The sequence below is a fragment of the Oryzias melastigma genome, unplaced genomic scaffold (genome assembly GCF_002922805.2).
Source record: "Oryzias melastigma strain HK-1 unplaced genomic scaffold, ASM292280v2 sc00797, whole genome shotgun sequence".
NCBI classification, from domain to species: domain Eukaryota; kingdom Metazoa; phylum Chordata; class Actinopteri; order Beloniformes; family Adrianichthyidae; genus Oryzias; species Oryzias melastigma.
The window spans coordinates 1-13234 of NW_023417384.1; the positions used below are offsets into that span (position 1 = coordinate 1).

Here is a 13234-nt window from a genome sequence, read left to right on the forward strand (position 1 = left end):
GCTTATCTCGATTTTCAAAAAATAAATGATCTAAAACAACAAATTCAAATGAACTGGGCCCCCAGCACTAGCTCCATTTAAATCTTTGTTTTCTTTGTCTAAACTGCACATCTGGGTAGCTCCAATATTGCCAACCATTTTAAGTGGGGGCTGTGAGAGGCAGTGAGCCATCGGGGGAGCGTGGAAACAGTTGGGGGATGGGAAGTGGGGGAGGGGTTGCTACACGCCCCAACTCAGAAGCAAATTTCTGATGAACTCTGCAGAAACTATGTCCTCAAAATAAACTTTTTTTTTATTTGGGCTAAAAACATCCTAATTTAAATACCACTAAGAGCGTGTTTTCAATAACTCAAACGACAATAGTCGAGGGTCTTTATTCACAGCAGAGAAAATCTGTTGGCCCACTTTAAGATATGAACCAGGCTGCTTCCACCTGTTTGGGTGTAAGGCGTTTGGGACGAGAAGGTGGTTCATGAGGTTTTCTCGTCCTGCTCCAGTGGTGTTGGACGACAGCAAGCGGTTGGCCAAGAGGAAGCTTATCGAGGAGAACCGGGAGCGCCGTCGCAAAGAGGAGCTGCAGAAGACGGCGTGGGACCGGCTGGAGCCCACCCAGGAGGAGTGGGACCTCATCCGTCTGGTGACTGAGGCCCACACGGCCACCAACGCTCAGGGCAGCCACTGGAAGCAGAAGAGGAAATTCCTGGTGAGACGTCCTTCCTGCTTCTCTGCACAGCCTTCAATTCAATGCTGGGAAGATACGACCCCCCAACAGTTCCCCACCACTGTTCCCATCTTAACATGTTCATGTGTTCTTTCTGTATCTCCTTATAGAGAGAGCAGAATTAGCTGGCCATTGAAGAAAAGCGTTCCAGAGCGCAGCGGCGCTAATTTCAGACATTTAAAGCGTCTTTCTTTAATGTTTTTCTTTAACCTTCAGCACCTTCATGTCTCTTTTTCAGTTCCTTCCTGCCGCTTTGTTTTTTTCTCTGATTTGCAGCTTTAACTTTCAGCCTCTAACCAGTTTTTTTTCTTTTTCTGTTCATCTGTGCCGGCCGAGCCTTTGTCAGCTGTTTGGCTTTTCTATGGCGGGATTTTGAGAAAAACACAAACTCAATCACCTTTTGTTCTTAGTTTTTTCCAGAAAATTGAATTACAGAAGGAAGATTATGGGTTCAAATCAGGATCAGTTTAAAATGATTGAAAAACCAGATTGTAAATTTGAAAAGTTGACATTAGAAATTTGAAAAAAAAATGTTTTAAACTTAAGGAGTTATTGAAAATTTGAAAAATAAAATTAAAAATAATTTTTTTTTTTTGTATTTTCACAATTTTTTTTCTCATTTCTGTCCTTATTAAAAGAATGTATAAATTATTGTTTAAATTCAAGTTTCAAATATAATTTTTTTTCAACTTTTCATCATTTCTTTTCAGTTAAAAAATAAATATTCCTTTCACATTTAGGATTTTATTTTTCCGATTTTAAATAAGTAATTTAAGTTTACAATCTATAATTTCAAGCATAAGAATGCTTTCAAAATTTTTAAGTTAAAATTTTAGTTTTCAAATTTTTACATAAATAAATCCTTTGCATTTAAAAATGTGTACTTTCAAGTTAAAAGCTGATTAAAAAAATATTTTTTTATTTTTCGTTATTTTGTTTTTCAAATTTACCGTTTTATTTAGTTTTTTTTATCTTAATAAGTCCTTTAGGGTTACAATGTGTACTTTCAACTTTAAAACAGTTTTCAATTTTTTAATTTTTCCAAGTTTGAAATTTACATTTCCAATAATTCTTTCAAGTTTACAGTGTGTACTTTCAAGTTAAAAGCTGTTTTCAAATCTTATTTAGTTTAAAACATTTCATTTATTTTTAATAATTTCCTTAAATTTAAATATATTCTCTCAAGTTAAAAGCTGTTTTCAATTTTTCTTTTTTTTTTTTACTTTACAATCTATTTTTTCATCCCCTTTAAGCTGATCCCAACCTGATCCTATAAAGGATTGCAAAAAAAAAAAAAATCGAAGTAAATGCGAGGCTGTGCAGTCCCGTCATAGAAACTCATCTGCATCTGCTTGTTTTTCTGTCTGCGCTCATCTGTCTGCAGTTTAACCTGTTTTCTTATAGTCATGTGACTCAGCTCCTTCATGGAAACTTCACGATTCCTGTTGATTATCCGACAGGTCGAGGAAGCAATGCTTCTTAATGAAATAACATGTAATTTATTCTATACTTCTGACCAGAGTCAGGCGGGGGGGAAGGAAACTAAGGTAAGAAAGGCTCTTCAGAGTTTCTCCTCTGCCTTGACCCCTCCCTCAGACACTCAGCAGCTTTTACCGTGTCCTTTCAGCCGGAGGATTTTGGTCAATCATCCGTGGTCAGTTCACCCGATGGAAACAAAGTGGACATTGAAGCCTTCAGTCAGTTTACAAAAATTATCACCCCTGCTATAACCAGAGTGGTGGACTTTGCCAAAAAACTGCCAATGTTCTGCGAGGTAAGACATTTTTTACATTTGCTTTTATTCTACATCATTTTTATGTTGATTTTGAAGCTTTCTGAATGTGTAGCTGGTCCAAACTTTGTTGCAATGAAAGAAAAAGTTTTCCAAATCTGCTTGATTCTCAAACACGTTGATGTGGGAGCAGTAAGCCGCCGAGTGGCCGGAAGCTGCGAACAGACCGAGCCGCTGCGGCTCAGACAGCAGGAAGCTGCGTTCTCTGACTGCCCCTCTCTGACCCAGCTGCCTTGCGAGGACCAGATCATCCTGCTGAAAGGCTGCTGCATGGAGATTATGTCGCTGCGCGCCGCCGTTCGCTACGACCCGGAGAGCGAGACGCTGACGCTCAACGGCGAAATGGCCGTCACCCGGGATCAGCTGAAAAATGGAGGCCTGGGCGTGGTTTCGGACGCCATCTTTGACCTGGGCGTGTCGCTGTCCTCCTTTAACCTGGACGACTCGGAGGTGGCGCTCCTGCAAGCTGTCATCCTGCTCTCCTCTGGTGAGTCCTGCAGCTGATCGGGTGATGGGGGCTTAAAAATTATACGACAACAAAAATTACCTTGAAAAGGAAATTAAGCAAAGGTTTAATGAAGGATTAAAACAAAAGAGCCACAGAAGCAGATAAAACAGGTGACAAAATGTGAAAAATCTCATTGTTACAAAGAGAAAATCACAAGCAATATTGCTCTCTTTTAGCACAACTTATAGTTTTTCAGCAATTTGCTGCAATTTTTGTGTTTGTTAAATTCTCTGTCTTCTTCATTGTTTAGTTGATTCAAGCAGACACATGCAGCTCTTCACAACAGAATAAATCCATGCTGGATTTTCAAATTTTAAATGCCTGCTTGATTACTTTTTAAAGAAAATGTCTTATCCTCTTATTGCTTTTGCTGAGTTCATGTCTATTTCTGTCTTTTTCTGGACAAATTCAGGTCATTATTGCTTTTTTTGTTTGATATTCACCACAAAAAGTAAAGTTTCAGGAAATAGAAATAAACAAACTTTTAGCCTTTTCAAAGCTGGTTTTCATCAGATTTGTTTTTGGAATATGATGAAAAAAATGTAAAAGTAAAGAAAATTCATACATTCGGTGTCAAATGTTGATGTTTTGATGTGTTGCAACTTCGTTATATACATATTTAGACATCTTGTTCAATTAATTAAGGGAAATTATCCCCAGAATTGCCTCCAGCTCATAATAGTTTCTTAATTTTTTAGCAGCGTGTTATATTTCTGCTAGGCATGTCCAAAGTGTGGTCATATAAAAAGCATGTGTACAGAAAAATTGCTGTATCTTCCTACAGAAGATGTCAGCAGCTTTATATTTCTTTTTAATACATTTTATGTCTGTCCCGTCTTTATTTGTGTTTATTTTATTTTATACTTATCAATGGAATAAAGAAACAACCTATCAAATCTGGACGTGGCTGATGTAAACAGTGGTTGCTGAGGAAAATAAAATTATTTTTGCACAGCTAATCACTGCTGCTTTCTGCTCTAACATATGATTTTTTTCTCTGCTGTTGTGCAAAAAATGCGTCTTTGATTTGGTAAGTCTGAGGAACGCAGATAAACATTTTGTGATCTGATCCTCTATCAATGAAAGAGATCCCAATCAAACCGAGTGGTGCTAGAAATGACCCAGTCTGACTTCAGTAGCTACTTTAAGAGCCTCATTCAGGCATTTCAGCTTCTTAAAGTCGAACAATATCTTGATCTACTGTAAAAGCGTTCCCAGTGATCTTTTAATAAGGATTATGTAGTTTTTCAGCCCAAATCAACAAACCTGTCATTTTTTAATACATGTTTTCTTCAGAGCAGCAGGAGTTCATCAGAGATTTGCCTCTGATAGCAGGTTTTGAATGAAGAAATACTTAGAAAAGCAGTTTTAAACTTAAAATATTTTTCGTCCTCTTTTATGGGAAATATTATTTAAGAACAGGTCTTTAATGGCTACCTAAACACTAAATCAACTTGTTTTTTTGGTTGTTGACCTCTATAAATGGGGCTTTAAAAGTGCCACATTTTTCACAATTTAAAATAAATTTCTTTATTCTTGAAATTATAATCTAAAGTCGTCTGTGTGCTGCCCCCCACAGGTCAAAATGAGCTTTTACAGTTTCATTTTGTGATTGGTCAACTGGTGTAAGTCCCACATCATTTCAGAAGTTTCATCCTCTGCTCCTGTATAAAAGCCCCATCTTTGATTCTGTTACGGTTGGTTGTTATCGTGTTAGCTTTAAAATCGCTCGTATTTGTATCGCCTTCAGTCGTCAAAAATCTACTGGCTTCCACCACTATCCAGTGGACTTGGAGGTTAGTGAACAGTGGTTTAGTGCAATTGGTATTGAATCCAGTGAACTCCGTCTTGGTGATGAGACTTGCAATGAAGGTTTCACTTGAGGTTCTTTGCTTAATAAATTAGCCTTTATTAGCTCATAATGCTAACGTCATTTTACCACTGAGAACTCAGGAGAAGGTGGAGGAGAAATATCCTCAACCCTCACAGAACGTTCTGTGGAGATTCTGGCATCACTTTCACAAATCACAAATCTAGGCTGAGAGTGGAGTCGTGTTACCCTTTAAGACCTCCCTCAGCATTTCTTGAAGGTCATATCATTTGAGATTTAAAATTTCTTTGTTCTTACCCTCAGATCGTCCAGGCCTGAGCAGCGTGGAGCGGATCGAGCAATGTCAAGAGGAGTTCCTGCTCGCCTTTGAACATTACATCAACCACCGCAAACACAAATTAGCTCACTTCTGGCCCAAGCTGCTAATGAAAGTGACAGACTTGCGTATGATCGGCGCCTGCCACGCCAGCCGATTCCTCCACCTGAAGGTGGAGTGTCCCACTGAGCTGTTCCCCCCACTTTTCCTGGAGGTCTTCGAGGACTGACCCCGTGGGCGTGTGCATGTGTTTGTATGTGTGCGTCGATTCCTTGGGCACCCTGGCGGTCTCCGGGGTGGAGCCAGCAAAGCTGCACATCTCAATGAACTGTGGTCACACCGAGTGTCCCTTCATTCCGTAGTTTAGGGGTCCAGCTCACAGGTCCTGTGAGGAGCCTCCAGCTTTTCTTTTATTTCATGACTTGTTTTCCCGTCGCTCTGATCTTACAGTAGATTTGTTGAGGATTGTACGGATGACACAGTGCTGATCTAATCGACGCTTGTTCACTGGTGACAAACCACACTAATGTTCCTTCCCCTAAAAACGTGGTGACAGCTCACGTGATGCACTACAGCACGCTTAGTTAGCTTCTCTGCTGATCCAACCTGTCTCCGTTTGGTCCATCCAGGACGTTTGGTACTTTGCTATCACATTCTGAGCGCACCTGTTTACGGCTCCACACTCGTGGACTTTAAACTCATCCGGGTAGAACAGATGTGGCGTTTGAAAGTTGTCGGAAAAATCAAACTCCAATTAAGAAGCCCATTTTACATGAAAGAAAGAAAAGAAAACAAATCAGATTCTTCTTTGGGAGAGAGTTCAACAGCCCCCTTGATGTTTACGTCATTTCCTCCCTTTGATGCTCGTCCTCTCTTTGGTCCGTGGAAAGTCCCACGCTGACGCTCATTTCAGCGTGAAGCTGTTTTCTTCAGTTCAGCTAAGAGGAGCATCAGAGGAAACCGGCTCTGGATCCGACCCGGACCAAACCTGTCAGGATGGATGCTGCCTTAAATGAAACGTAAACATGCTAGCTTTGATAAAGCCGCGTTGGATAAAAGCCTCTAACAGCTGTAAAGGATGGCAGACAGAAAATACAGAATCCACCTTCTGAAATACAAATGCGTAAAATGCTAACGATCCTATCACGCTGGAGCTGTGACTGTGGCGCCTGAAAGACGGATAAAGAGTAAACCAAAGCTTTTGTTGCCTGAATGTGAAGGAGAATTTCCTCGAGAGCTGACGAATACGGAACACTTTCTGCTATCACACGGTTCTGTTGCGGTCCATTCTACACATCTGCCCAGACGTCCGTTCACTGTTCAAGAATGAGAAAGTACTCAGGTTACAGAGCTCACTGAATCTGAGTGAGATCTCAAGTTCAGGTTTATGTTTTTGAAACACAACAGCTGCTGTTACACTTGAACATTTTTTTTTTTTTAAGAAAACGGAAGAAAACAGTGATTTACTCCTGGAATGTGTCGATTTTTTTCTCTTTTTCTTGCGTTTGATCACCTGATTGTCACAGAGGGACGGTGACGGCACAGAGAAACTGAGTATTAATGCTAAAGATTTACCGACAGTGAATGGAGCGCGGTAAAGGAGCAGGGCCCGGTCAGGAAGAGGACAAGCACAAGCCAGCTCTGAGGGTAGGATGTGACAATCGTGCAAACTCTTGTTTTCATAAGCCAGTGTCGGGTTTTGTTCCCACCTCAGTGAACTCCTGCAGAACTTTCCTCACGGTGAGCTCTGGTTTTGCACGCCGCACGCTCACCTTCTACGGTCCTGTCACTTTAAGTCCTGGTGCTATGGGAAGTTCATTCTGATCATCCATTCAACACACAGCATGCGCACAGTGCTGAGACCCCATCACTGTGAGCCGCTGGTGGATGCTGGCTCAGTCGGCAGCGGCTTCGTGGTCATCGGTGAAGGCCTGCGAGACGCTGATCTTCAGCCGTGTGCCGACGTCTTTTGCATTTGTCGCCCTCTTAAGCTTAGCGCTCCTTCCTTAAAGCAGTTTGTGGGTTTTCTCCTCATTTCCGTGAAGTGATGCCTTTTTTATCAAAGCAATAGACTTGCTTCGGTGTTTGAATGACTCGGACCTAACAAGCACTCGCACACCTCGCAGACTCGAGCAAATGCACAGACAATCAGAGGGGGGAGAGAACGTGGACGGTTACAGACCGGTGCTTAGATGAACCGCCAAAGCCAGACTACACCGACAGTAAAGGTCGTTAGAAATATAACAATTCACTTTTAAAGACTGGAAATGGAAATGTTAAATTGCACCCCCCTTCTGGGAGCTAAATCCAGCGAGAGAGCAATCAGGAGCCAGATTCATTATCTTAATGTTACAGGAAGTCCTCCTCATATCTACAAACTTGTAGGTGATTAATGTAGATCCTGTAGGGTGGCTACAGTCAAACAAGTATTAATCATTTCAATTCTTTAGTTAAGTGTTTTTCCTCATAATCTGCACTAACGGGGGAAATTAATTTGACGATATATCGCGATATTTTCGTTTAGTGATGCTTATATCGATTTAAAATGCTGACAAGACGATATTTCATTAATTATTTATGAGCGTCCTTCAGTGTTTTCCACCTAAACCCCCAACCACTTGGCAGCACACTTTGAGCAGCTCCATACCGCAACCAAAACAACAAGATCTCACGATTAAGTTAAAAGTTGAGTCAGCCTTGCAGTTTTTTTCATTATGAGACATGTACTACTTATTTTTTACTTGGGATGGTTACCGAACTGAAAGTCTGTGCCTCGTTGCTAGCAGTATCAGAATACAGTTGCAGTGCTTAATGTTGTGATCATTAAGTAAAATTAATTTTCTTATAAAAAAAAGTGAAAAATTAATCTGCTACAGTCTTGGAATATATCGCGATATGTATCGTATTGTTATACAGATTGTATTGCCAGGCTCTTGTTAATACACACACCAAGTTTCTACCCACCAAAAGATATTAATGAACACATTACTTTTGGTCAGACCAGATTAATTAAGACATGGACGTTGGGCAGACGGGTGAGATCCCACCGCTGACACCAGTGTACCAAACTTGATTTAAATGCAACTGTAGTTGCTGCCACCACCTTTGATTTGGACCAGTCTTTATGTCCGTAATATTCTAAAGTATTTAAAGAAAGCTTACAAGATTATCTAGCACAGCATCACTTAAATTGAAGGTTGCAGTATTTGCTCGTTTAGAGACTTCAAACTCAATTACAAATCTGCACTGCATATCCACAAGGGCGCTCTCCGGTTAAGGATAGTCCCTGCATTTAATTTGCTCGTTTGCATCTGACATAAAAAAAAATGCATTATATTCCACGATGACTTCATTATTCAAGGTTGCTTCATGCTGACTAACTGCAAAGCTGTCCTGATACCAAAGAGGAAGCAGCAAAATGAGCTACAGAACTGACCGGAAAAGCAGATAGATCTGTGACCCCCCAAACAGAGGTCCAAATGGAAATAAAAATATTGCAGTATTTTGGGATCAGTTGGACTCATAAGTGGTGCGTTTCCTTAAAATTAAAGTCTGGGTGCAGCAGAGAGATATGAAACTTTACACCACCTTAACCTGTGGTTCTCCCCAACAACTGATTATTTTCTTGTTTTCCAGCTCTTTACTTGATCTATCTAATCATGTGGTTCTAACAGACCAAACAAACCTTCTGTAACCGGTAAATGGTTTGCACTTGTATAGCACTTTTCTACCGAGCGGTACTCAGAGAACATTGCTTATCCTCTACCCCTGTGCTCACATAGACTCGTGGAGATAACTCATTTAGAGAACTATAGAATACTTAGACATGTGACTGGGGTGGCAAGAAATCAAACCACCAACCATTCAGTTAAGAGCCAACTACTTCACCTCTAAGTCATCATAATGTCTACAAGGAATATCTCTGAACAGCTTGTTACCTTTTGAAATTAAAAGTCACTTTTAATCATTTTACAAAAGCAGTACGTTTACCTAAAAATACTGGGAAACCCAAATACAGATGTAAGAAAAAAAATAGAGCAATAAAACTTAAAATAAGTCAACTGAAGATTTCTTTACTAATCCCACTACCTTAACAAAGCAGTTGAGAAGATGTTTTGATCCCTTAAAATGGAAGCTTAGTTTGACTGAAGTTATAATTCCTGGTAAAACTTTAATTGCAGCAATTTGCACCAAATGTAGAGGAATGTTTTAGCCGGTTCTGGTCAAGGCTAGATTATCATCAGACAAATAAACATAAAGCCTTCTAAAGATCAGTTGGTTCGGCTTAAAAAAACAAATATAGTTAATTATTGTGTAAAAATGGTCGTATTCCAATTATTTTTGGACTTTACAGGCTCTTTTTGTGGTGGATTATGAGAGAGGCCTCAAATATAAAGACATAGTCGAACATGAATAAGGAAAAACTGATGGAATACATTTAAAGTGAATAGTCAAACTTGATTTCTACCTTTTTCTTTGACTCGGTTACATCTTCACCAGCAAGTTTGACAGAAGCAATAAAGTTGAGAAAAGTTTTTTGGGTTATTTTATGTTGTGGGTAGCTCTTCTCAAAAACCCAACATGTAGACGTGGTCGGCGTTGCCTGCTGGTCCAGACAGCGGTTCTGGCCGGTTCACTGTTCTCTCCCACCTCATTGCTCCTCTCTAGATGACTCAGTTACAAACCAACAAGAAGACCTGCACCATAGAAAACTCTTACAGAGGAAACGGGATGTATATTTTCAGACTGCAGATTTATTTTACAGATGTTTACAGCTCAATAAAGATGTGGTTTTAGTTTTGCAAAGTTTTATGAATGAAAATATCTCTTGAATTCATGTCAATTTAAGGCAAAAGAAAAGGCACTAATGGACTGTCAGCACAAACTCATTGGGGACAACGTTTCTGTCCGCACATAAGCAGCAGCAGAGGAGCCACAGATTCTCTCTCGGTGTCTAAATGTCTCCCTGTTCAGCTCATCACATACTGAAACACAGGAGGGAATGCAGTCGTTTCCACAGGAAACTGTAAGTGCACATGGTGGACTGCAGCTGATGTAAATAAAGATCCTTTTAAGAAAATTCTGCCGGTATTTCAGTCATTATTTGGGATTCTATTGGATGTTTCTTCGGTTTGTTTCCACTGGGTGTAAAAATAATGTATTCATGCTTTTATATTTTCAATCCTGAGCTATTTTTAAGGCTATGATTATTTATTTTCTTTTATGAAGTCCACTCTAATATTTGTTGATTCTTCCAAAGAATAGTTTTCTGTCGAACAATTCCTTTTTGTGAAAATAAAATCACCTTTTTACGTGTTTTTAAAAGCCAAAATTTGCACAAATTAATATATCAGAGTTCAAATTGGTTACATTTGCAATAAAAAGTCAGAAAAGAGTCATTTCTTGTGGATTACAAGTAAAAGTTCTCAACATGTGTGCAGAGGCGAAAACTAAGAACTTTTTTTAAATTATTATTATTTTGCATTCCTTGATTGTTTTCTCCCGCATATCGCCGTGGCGACCACCCTAAAAGATACACCGTTATTTATAGTGTTTAAGCTCCAGCTCCACACAGAGGTTGTCTTAAAACAATCACTAAAACAAAAATACGTCAAGTATAGCTAGGATTAGTACAGATGTTACAGTCCTTAATTAGGCCAGACTGTATTGGAATTATTCTAATAAAACGTTTCATGTGACAAACAGATTACACAGATCTTGTTTTGAACAATACAAGGCAAAAGTTGAGAAAAAAAATGATTCTTAATGGAAGATTAGAAAGAAAACGATAAATAGTATTAATTACTAATAATAATTGTAAGGTTAAAATGTGACAAAGTACGCACATTTTCTGGGAAAATAGTGATTCCCCGTGATCAGAATTGAACAGAAGCAGTTGTATAATGTTTTTGACTTCACTGAGGTCAGAGGTGAGCATGTTTTGCTGCAGAAGAACAGAGAAGAGGTTGCATTAGGGTACAGAGAGAGGAGCTGAGGTTAGTATGAATCTTTGCGTATGACACTGTGATCTTTAGTAGATCTGGAGATTTGCTCCGGAAAGAAGAGAAATGAAGGTCAACTTGAGCAAGACAGGAAGTCAAGGAGTCAAAAGTGACGAGGACGGATCGGATCAGGAGTGAATCCATCAGAGGAACAGGTCATGTTAGAATCTTTAAAAAATACACGCAGGAAAGCAGATGTAGACGGTTTAATAGGAAGGACAGAGATGATGTTGGTAAAAGGATGGAGCCAATGGAAAGGAGGTCTACAGGAAGACAAAAGAGGAAGTGTTATTAGAAGGATGCACAGAACAGGGTTGGATGGTGACGGATGATTTGCTAAAGGGAGCAGAAACTATCAGTGAAACAAGTTTGACATCTGTGAGATTTGAAATAGCTTCTGCTAAATCATTAACAACCAAACTTTATTCCTGTTTATGGTTGAATCAACATCACATATTAAACAGATCCTCACATTTCCTCTTGAAACTGTCTTCAACTGTGACATTAGCTTGAACTCTACTGCCACCATGAGGACAGGAGTAGTAGTAACAAAACCAGAACTTAATGTTATTCTCATAGCTTTTACATTTTGTGTTTTTTAAATATTTATTTTGTTATCAATGTACTTATTTTACATTGTATATTAATTAATATAGCTGTTCTTCAAGTAGAAGCTGAAAGTGTTTTACATCTTTGCTCTAAGACCAAGAATTCATCTGATTCTCCAAAAGACAGAAGTATTTGAGGTAAGAAATGATAATCCCAGTAATAAAGCAGGGATGTATCTTGAAAGAAAACTTTGAAGAACTGAAACTCTAGAGACATGCTCAGATCACCTTTNTGTGTTTTTTAAATATTTATTTTGTTATCAATGTACTTATTTTACGTTCTATATTAATTAATATAGCTGTTCTTCAAGTAGAAGCTGAAAGTGTGTTACATCTTTGCTCTAAGACCAAGAATTCATCTGATTCTCCTAAAGACGGTGGAATGTGGAAGTATTTGAGGCAATACATGATAATCCCAGTAATAAAGCAGGGATGCATCTTGAAAGAAAACTTTGAAGAGCTGAAACTCTAGAGACATGCTCAGATCACCTTTGATTTTTTTTTTTTTAACTTTCCTCCAAGTTTCTAGCTCTGTTTCCAGACTTGGATTGCCTCACAAATAAGATGTTTCTGTCAATTATTCATGTCAAATGTTTCTTTTACCTTTTCTCCACGGCTTACAGCTTCCTCTTCTCCCCGACGCCGTTCTTCTGCTCATGGTCGCCACTCGCCGGATACAGAGAAAGTAAGAATAAAAGGGGAGTTCATCCTCTACCTTCTTAAGCTGTATTTAGCATTGACTTACCTTCTTATGAGCAGCTAAATTTATGTCAGCAAATTATCATGTAAGAGTAACTTCATTCATGTCTCATTCCCAGAATGCTTTGACTTAACACTGATAGCCAACATTTGTTTTTTTTTACCAGTTTTTTTCAGATCTGTATTGAAAAAAGCAGAAATTTTTATCATTTTACTAGTAATTTTTATGTATTTATTTGAGGGAGTTTCCTAAAATCATGCAGAATATTTGCTTGTTTGAGTGATTCCTTTTCAGCAAAAGCCAAGTCCTTTATTTTTGCCAGTTCTATGATAATGTGTCTTTTTAATTATTTTGCCCAGACAAAAAGAGTCAACAAATCCTCTGAAATGAATCTGGTGGAAATGAAAAAAGTTAAATGAACCAAACTTAATATTTGATCTAAACTCCAGTGTCATAAAATCCACTCTAAAGACAGAATGGGACCACTAAGCCATCATCAGTTACATGAAAACTATTAAATTGATCAACAATCGCAGTCTTATTAAAAGTGTTTTACTAATACTAGTTAAAAACAGTCTGATAGGAGTTTTTCTTTATTGCACAAAATAATCAAACTGGGGTTTGAAGCAGCAACTTCTGCTGCAGTCAAAGAGGCATTTCGGATTCAGAAACAAAGACACACTTGGCTGCATTCATAAAATTCATAACAGTTTTTATTTATACATTTCTAAAAGGTACAAGTCTATATTCCGCTGC

The 13234-nt window shown here is 38.8% G+C and overlaps 1 protein-coding gene across 2 annotated transcripts; it reads left to right on the plus strand.

Moving 5' to 3' along the window:
- Positions 1 to 497: 497 nt before the first annotated feature.
- LOC112140550 (thyroid hormone receptor beta) lies at positions 498 to 10248 on the plus strand (the record flags this gene model as incomplete). Of its 2 annotated transcripts, none has more annotated exon segments than XM_024263548.2 (5): positions 498 to 703; positions 2182 to 2268; positions 2349 to 2495; positions 2742 to 3000; positions 5156 to 10248. In XM_024263548.2, coding segments are annotated over 5 exon segments (941 nt in total), but the record flags the coding sequence as incomplete, so codon positions are not given.
- Positions 10249 to 13234: the final 2986 nt, after the last annotated feature.